This window comes from Rhinatrema bivittatum, chromosome 5, assembly GCF_901001135.1.
Source record: "Rhinatrema bivittatum chromosome 5, aRhiBiv1.1, whole genome shotgun sequence".
Lineage (NCBI taxonomy): Eukaryota > Metazoa > Chordata > Amphibia > Gymnophiona > Rhinatrematidae > Rhinatrema > Rhinatrema bivittatum.
Window position 1 is genome coordinate 9,399,341 of NC_042619.1, and position 7,726 is coordinate 9,407,066.

Consider the following 7,726-nt stretch of genomic DNA (forward strand, 5'->3'; position numbering starts at 1 on the left):
GTTAAAAAAAAGTAAAAATTAAAAAAAAAAAGATTAAAAATTGGCCCGTGGTCCGCGGGTTGGAAGACAGACGCTCAATTATGCCAGCGTCCGTTTTCCGAACCCGTGGCTGTCAGCGGGTGCTGTCAAACTTGCTGACAGCCGCCGCTCCTGTCAAAAAGGAGGCGCTAGGGATGCGCTAGTGTCCCTAGTGCCTCCTTTTACCGCGGGCCCTAATTTGCATAGGCCCCCCTCCTGAATCGCGCGCCCAGGAGAGTGGCCTGTGTGTAGATCCTTGGCTGTAAAGAAGAGTTACACAAACAGAATAGTGTCTGAGGGGAAAAAGGTATAATCCCTACTACTGGGCCATCACTCTTTCTAAACATCTTTAAGATCATATATTTATAATGCAGCCCTTAAACCCTGAGGTAAACACGCATGGGACTTTAATGAAATATTTGCAGTAGCATAAGAAATTGGGTGTAAAAATCAACCAATATCCTAAATAAAGGCTGAAAAACTTCCTCAGATAAAAAACACATTTAGCAGTGTTAGTGAATGTCCATAGATGGTTCCCTCCACAATACCCAAATGATCGCCTTTGTAAGAGAAAGGCTCAGCTCAGTGAAATAAGGTGCAGGGCCCCCTGCTTTTAGAGCTATGTGAGGAAGCCACTGCCGAAGTTTCATATGTGTGTGGGGGGGGGGTTCCTGAAAGAATTCCACCTGTCTACCTTGTCTTTTAAAAAACGGTGATCATTTTACAGGCGCGGAAAGACCTCTAACATTTAAAGAGACAATTTTAGGGAATAACAGAAGCAAGAGCGTCAATCAGACTGTGAAGGTTTAGAAAATGTTGTGTATTACTTGAGATGAGGGCAGTGCAGACGAATTCATGATGAAGCACAGTAAACAGTGAGGCAGTCTGCATACAGTGAAAGAAAAGGCAAATTCCTCTGTCCCCCGACAAGGCCCGTGCTTCCCATCAGGCTGCACGGGGAGGAAGAGACCTGCAGCAGGAAGCAGCCCACACTGTGGCTGTTACAGCAGGGGGGGGGGGGGACCGTACCCAGTCAGTGGGGTATCCAGCACGGACAATAAACCCGTCTGAAAGAGACCAAACGCCCCAGGGTAAAGTTAAACTGAGAGCGAGAGAAGCCCCCGCTGCAAACCTTAGAGAAAGAAGGTAAAGGGGAGAGAGCAGGTTCCCATCTAAGAGCGTGCGGAAGGCGGCGCCGGGAACCCCGGGGGCGGGGAAAGTGACGTCACGACTTCGCATGCAGACGAGGGGATGCCCCGCGGAGGGACTGGCGACGTCACTAATGCAAAGGCGGACCAGGGGCGGGGCTGCTGCTGTTAGTCCTCCGGGAGGGGGGATGGCCGCGTGAGCGAGAGGGAAAGAGGATGCGCGTCTAATGTTAGTCATTAAAGAAAGCAAGCGCTCTGCACACAAAAGCAGATCGGAAAATCACCAGTACAAAACAGTTAATGATGAATCATAGCAGGCAGGCTCCAAAACGAATAACAAAATGTGTACAGAAAAACAAGGTGCAAAGGAAAACCCATTCCTCTGTCCCCCCTGGAGCTCTATTTAAATATTTATCTGTGCTCGTTTTTAAATTTGCGTGCACTGCCCAGGCTCTCCTGCGTTAGAAATGTCTCCGGCGTTCTGCAGCTCAGCGCAGTTTTTATCTCCGATGCATTCGTTACCATTAGCTCACTGCATCCAGAGTTAAACATTTTCTTATAGCCAGAGAGGTAAGAAACTTCCTGAATTTCAGCTTTATCCCTTCCCTTATTACACTGAGCCCCACAATGATTGGAATAAAAGAAAGGCAAAATATCAGAATAATAATAAGAGTCAGGTGAGGTTACAGAGAGTGCAATATCAGGGGCAGGTCTCAGGCTCGGGGCTGCTCCCTTATTATCTCTGCTCAGATGTCATTTTGTTGCTGTTTCTCCTCTCTCCCCAGGATTATAAAGAGGTTTTCCTGCTCCTTCTTTTCTGGGAAGTCTCTGATTTCCTCTCTCAGCTCTGGGAAATGTGCATCTCTGATCTCTTTGTATTTGCACAGCACAGGGGGAAATGCATTTCTGTTTCTCTTTCTCCAGGGTTGCATTGCAGGCAGATTCGGGCTCCCTGGGGTTTGCAGTTTTCGGTTTTGCCTGCAGCTTTCTGTTTCCAGTCTGTGCTCATTTATTCTGTATTGGGGGAGGGTCTGCCTGTTTCTTGCATTTGGGGCTGAGGTGAGGTCTCTGCTCCCTGGAGTTTCTGTGGGAGGATCTGTAGCAGCCCAGCTTGTTCTGCTTCCCAGTCTGCACCTCCCTCCCCACTCCCCTCCCCCTCTGTCATCAGTGAGAACCTCCCTCCCCCACTCTCCTCCCCCTCTGTCATCAGTGACCACCTCCCTCCCCACTCTCCTCCCCCTCTGTCATCAGTGAGCACCTCCCTCCCCACTCTCCTCCCCCTCTGTGATCAGTGAGCACCTCCCTCCCCACTCTCCTCCCCCTCTGTCATCAGTGAGCGCCTCCCTCCCCACTCCCCTCCCCCACTGTCATCAGTGAGCACCTCCCTCCCCACTCTCCTCCCCCTCTGTGATCAGTGAGCACCTGCCTCCCCACTCTCCTCCCCCTCTGTCATCAGTGAGCGCCTCCCTCCCCACTCTCCTCCCCCTCTGTCATCAGTGACCACCTCCCTCCCCACTCTCCTCCCCTTCTGTCATCAGTGAGCACCTCCCTCCCCACTCTCCTCCCCCTGTCATCAGTGAGCACCTCCCTCCCCACTCTCCTCCCCCTCTGTCATCAGTGAGCGCCAGCAGGAGGAGGAGGGGGAGGAGTTGCTGTGCTTGTAAGGAAAGAAAGAGACTTTCTCTCCTGCAAGAGAGGAGCCCCCAAGGCGTTTCTAATCTGCTTCAGGGACCCCCAGAGAGAGGAGAATGCCTGCAGGAGCTGCTGCTCAGGTAGGAGACTGCAGGCAGGGCAGAGGCAGACCGGGCTTTAATAGCACCAGACCAGAGCTGGGCTTTGGGCTCCCTGTGGGAGAAATTGTTACTCAGGGATCCAGCACTTGAGATTGCAGGCACTGCAGAGGCAGACCGGGCTTTAATAGCACCAGACCAGAGCTGGGCTTTGGACTCCCTGTAAGTAAAATTGTTACTCAGGGATCCAGCACTTGTTTTCTGGGTGCAGGCTCAGGATCAGAAAGGGGATGGGGGAGACTTTGCTGGGTCTCCCTGCTCCGGGTCTGGGGGGTGAGAAAGCAGAAGAGTAACTCTGTTCTCTGCCCGGGACTTCCACACACAGGGAAACCTCTGCTCCTGCTCTGCTGAGCCCCAGCGCTGGGAGCTCTCCTGATGGAGCTCATGCAGAAGGGTTTGTGTTTCAGGTGCCAGTGACCTTTGAGGACATCGCCGTCTATTTCTCCCAGGAGGAGTGGCAGCGTTTAGAAGAAGGGCAGAAGGAGCTGTACAAGGAGGTGATGAAGGAGAATTATGAGACCCTGAGCTCGCTGGGTAAGGGATCATTTTACAGGTTCATTAGCAGTGAATTCTGAGTGTGAGGGCTCCTGGTGTCACCTGGTGAAAACGTGAGAAAGTGAGCGAGGGCTGCAGGGATCACTTTGCTTCCTGTCACCTGTAACCATGCAGCAGATGCAACATGACCAGGGGGTAAAAAGCAACACGGGGCTGTGTCAGGGGTTATAGTGAGGGTAGAATGGATGTCACACGGGGCTGTGTCAGGGGTTATAGTGAGGGTAGAATGTATGTCACACGGGGCTGTGTCAGGGGTTATAGTGAGGGTAGAATGGATGTCACACGGGCTGTGTCAGGGGTTATAGTGAGGGTAGAATGCATGTCACACGGGGCTGTGTCAGGGGTTATAGTGAGGGTAGAATGGATGTCACAGGGGGCTGTGTCAGGGGTTATAGTGAGGGGAGAATGGATGTCCACACGGGGCTGTGTCAGGGGTTATAGTGAGGGTAGATTGGAAGTCACACGGGGCTGTGTCAGGGGGTTATAGTGAGGGTAGAATGGATGTCACACGGGGCTGTGTCAGGGGTTATAGTGAGGGTAGAATGGATGTCACACGGGGCTGTGTCAGGGGTTATAGTGAGGGTAGAATGGATGTCACACGGGGCTGTGTCAGGGGGTTATAGTGAGGGGTAGAATGGATGTCACATGGGGCTGTGTCAGGGGGTTATAGTGAGGGTAGAAATGGATGTCCACACGGGGCTGTGTCAGGGGTTATAGTGAGGGTAGAATGGATGTCACATGGGGCTGTGTCAGGGGTTATAGTGAGGGTAGAATGGATGTCACAGGGGGCTGTGTCAGGTGGTTATAGTGAGGGTAGAATGGATGTCACACGGGCTGTGTCAGGGGGTTATAGTGAGGGTAGAATGGATGTCACACGGGCTGTGTCAGGGGTTATAGTGAGGGTAGAATGGGTGTCACACGGGGCTGTGTCAGGGGTTATAGTGAGGGTAGAATGATGTCACACGGGGCTGTGTCAGGGGTTATAGTGAGGGTAGAATGGATGTCACACGGGGCTGTGTCAGGGGTTATAGTGAGGGTAGAATGGATGTCACACGGGGCTGTGTCAGGGGGTTATAGTGAGGGTAGAATGGATGTCACACGGGGCTGTGTCAGGGGTTATAGTGAGGGTAGAATGGATGTCACACGGGGCTGTGTCAGGGGGTTATAGTGAGGGTAGAATGGATGTCACACGGGGCTGTGTCACGGGTTATAGTGAGGGTAGAATGGATGTCACACGGGGCTGTGTCAGGGGTTATAGTGAGGGTAGAATGGATGTCACACGGGGCTGTGTCAGGGGTTATAGTGAGGGTAGAATGGATGTCACACGGGGTATAAATATGGTTTACATGATTTCTGCCAGTGTTGGAATAATATTGTCATTGAGATTGGTGAATATTTCTGTACTGCAGATATTTCTAAGTCTGAATCTGTGCTAATCACAGCCAGGGTAATAATGCACTTATCTCCTCCCTGGAACAGGCTCTCTGACTGTCACCCCGGATATTATATCCCACATTGAGCGAGGGGAGGAGCCGTACATCAGGGAGGAGCTGGGATCAGAGGAAGGAGAAGGAGGAGAAAGCAGCTGCTCAGGTGGGTCCAGGAATAAGAGGGACGGGAGCTGCAGAGACCCCTTCACAAGCCCCTCTGGGGATCTCTTTAATCACTGAGCTGGTTCTGATCTCCCTGCGTATCTTGTACAAGCCTCACTGCTTACACTGCTCTCGCTGTGGCCTTCACCCTTCTTTACACTCCCCTCACTCCCAGCTGTCAGTCTTACAAGCTAGGACCCCCTGAGAGCTATTACTTCTCTTTTACCGTCATCTCCCCGTTATATCACAACCTTCCCCTCCTATTATTTTACCTAAGGAATCAAATCCTGCTTTTATCACTGCCTTCTGTTTGGAAACAGCTTTATGCAGTCCTGGTTTTATCCCATTGCATGCATGCTCAGTATAAAGCTCCCTGTGTTACTGTTTTACTCTGTACAGGAACAGGAAGTGCTTTAGCTGCCTCTCCTGGTCACTGTTTTAGGTCGTGTCCCAGGGTCAGAGGTTCTGTGCTGGAGTCAGGAATCTCCCAGTGGGGAATTCTCTCCATCATTAACTGAAAATCCTTTCTTCCCTGCTCACCCTGACCTCCCCTTACATCAGAGCCTTTCACGTCTCTGGAGCGTTTCCAGCAAACAGGATGATGACTTTGTGTTTACTTTTTATGCAGGAAATGAGGGTCCCAGAAACAGTAATCCAGAGAGACAGCACTGGGAGCTCACAGTGGATCTGAAAGCAAAGAAAAGTCTATCAGTGCAACAAAGAGAAGATGTTTCTTCATGTGCTGACTGGGGAAAAAATTGCATCTCAGAAAAGAAGCAAAAAACAGGAAACTCGGTCACAAACTGTAATTTGTGTGAGGAAAGTGCCTGTAATATCACAGGTACAAGGGAAGAGCAGAGAAACCAGAGAACAGAACAAAGATGTGCCTGTGATGCATGTGAGATTCACCTCAGGGATCCTGTAACTCTGGAATCACAAGAGAGACCACTCACTGAGGAGAGACCGTCTACATCTATAGACCATGGGAAAACCTTCAGTCAGGAGGGAGAGCTACAGGAAGAAGAGAAAACACACATTGGAGAATGCAGGAATGGTTTCAGTAAGAAAGGAGCTCCTGTCCAACATTATAAAATCCATACAGGAGACAGAGCATTTCCATGTACTGAATGTGATAAAAGTTTCATTACAAAATCAAGCCTAACATCTCACCAGAAAATCCACACAGGGGACACAACATTTGCATGTATGCAGAATACTAAAAGCTTTAATCGGAAGACCAGCCTCACAAATCAAATCAAAATTCAGATTGGGGAGAGAACATTTAAATGCACTCACTGTAGTAAAACCTTCAAATGGAAGACAGCCCTCCAAAATCACCAGAGAATTCACATAGGGGAGAAACGATTTAAATGCACTGAGTGTAGTAAGAGCTTTAATTGGAAGACAAGTCTCACAAATCACCAGAAAATCCATACAGGGGAGAGACTATTTTCATGCAGTGAGTGTAGTAAAAGCTTTAATCTGAAGACATATCTCACAAATCACCATAAAATCCACACTGGAGAGAGACCATTTTCATGTATGGAATGTGGTAAAAGCTTCAATCAGAAGACAAGCCTTACAAATCATCAGAGAATACACACAGGGGAGAGACCATTTTCATGTACAGAGTGTAGAAGAAATTTTAATCGGAAAATAAGCCTCATAAACCACCAGAAAATCCACACTGGGGAGAGAGCATTTTCATGTATGGAATGTGGTATAAGCTTCCATCAGAAGATTAGCCTCACCAATCACCAGAGAATCCACACAGGGGAGAGACCATTTTCATGTACAGAGTGCAATAGAAGTTTTAATCGGAAGGCGCATCTCACAAGTCATCAGAAAATCCACACTGGGGAGAGACCATTTAAATGCACTGAGTGTAGTAAAAGCTTCAAGTGGAAGGCGGACCTCCAAAAGCACCAGAGAATCCACACAGGGAGAGGGCCTTTTTCATGTGCTGAGTGTAGTAAAACCTTCAATCAAAAGACAAATCTCAGAATACACCAGAAAATACACACAGGGAAGGGATTTTAAAGTAGCTTTAAAAAGGTGAGTTTTTAAACTAGATTTGAATATGACCAGAGAGTCCTTCCAGTAAGAACACTAGGCCAGAAACAAAGGAGAAAAATATCAATCCCTCCTTGGAAAAAAGACAAACTGTGGAAGTGTCAGTGAAAGATGAGTACTTCAAAAGAGTGAAGACATAAAAAATAAGAGAACAATTCAAAGTCTCAAGCTGAAGTATGCTACACTAACAGCAAAAGATCTTATATTGATACACTCCAGTAATAAACTGAAAATAGCAACAGGGCCACAAGAGATGTGGGGATATGAAGAAAACAGGGAAGATATCACTATAAAATATTTAGCCAAAACCCAATACAACTCTGCAGAGAACTGGGAAAGAACGTGAGTGCACGAACCAAAACTGAATCAGATGAGTTTGGGAGATCCTTATATGAGGATCTTGTAGAGCATATAACAGAGAGGTAGAATGGTTACCCAGCACTCAAGGAAATATGGAAGAGATGTATATCAGAATTATGGAATGATCTGAAGTAAGAACAAAATTAGAAGGCAAGTTAAAGTTACACACATAGAACAAAGAAAATGGCTT

General features: G+C 48.5%; 1 protein-coding gene across 1 annotated transcript; it reads left to right on the forward strand.

The window, feature by feature from the left end:
• Nucleotides 1–3,437: 3,437 nt before the first annotated feature.
• LOC115091641 (gastrula zinc finger protein XlCGF26.1-like) lies at nucleotides 3,438–7,143 on the forward strand. Its single transcript, XM_029601804.1, has 3 exons — nucleotides 3,438–3,490; nucleotides 4,991–5,104; nucleotides 5,732–7,143. The coding sequence occupies exons 1-3, from the start codon at nucleotides 3,457–3,459 to the stop codon at nucleotides 7,141–7,143; spliced, it is 1,560 nt and encodes a 519-aa protein (XP_029457664.1). The 5' UTR covers nucleotides 3,438–3,456.
• Nucleotides 7,144–7,726: the final 583 nt, after the last annotated feature.

What these genes read in the sequence shown, in the direction of transcription:
- LOC115091641 (XM_029601804.1), top strand. Translation starts at nt 3,457, where the DNA reads ATGAAGGAGAATTATGAGACCCTGAGCTCGCTGG. An exon ending in TGAGACCCTGAGCTCGCTGG is followed by an intron (nt 3,491 to 4,990) that starts GTAAGGGATCAT and finishes TCCCTGGAACAG; the next exon opens with GCTCTCTGACTGTCACCCCG. An exon ending in AGGAGAAAGCAGCTGCTCAG is followed by an intron (nt 5,105 to 5,731) that starts GTGGGTCCAGGA and finishes CTTTTTATGCAG; the next exon opens with GAAATGAGGGTCCCAGAAAC.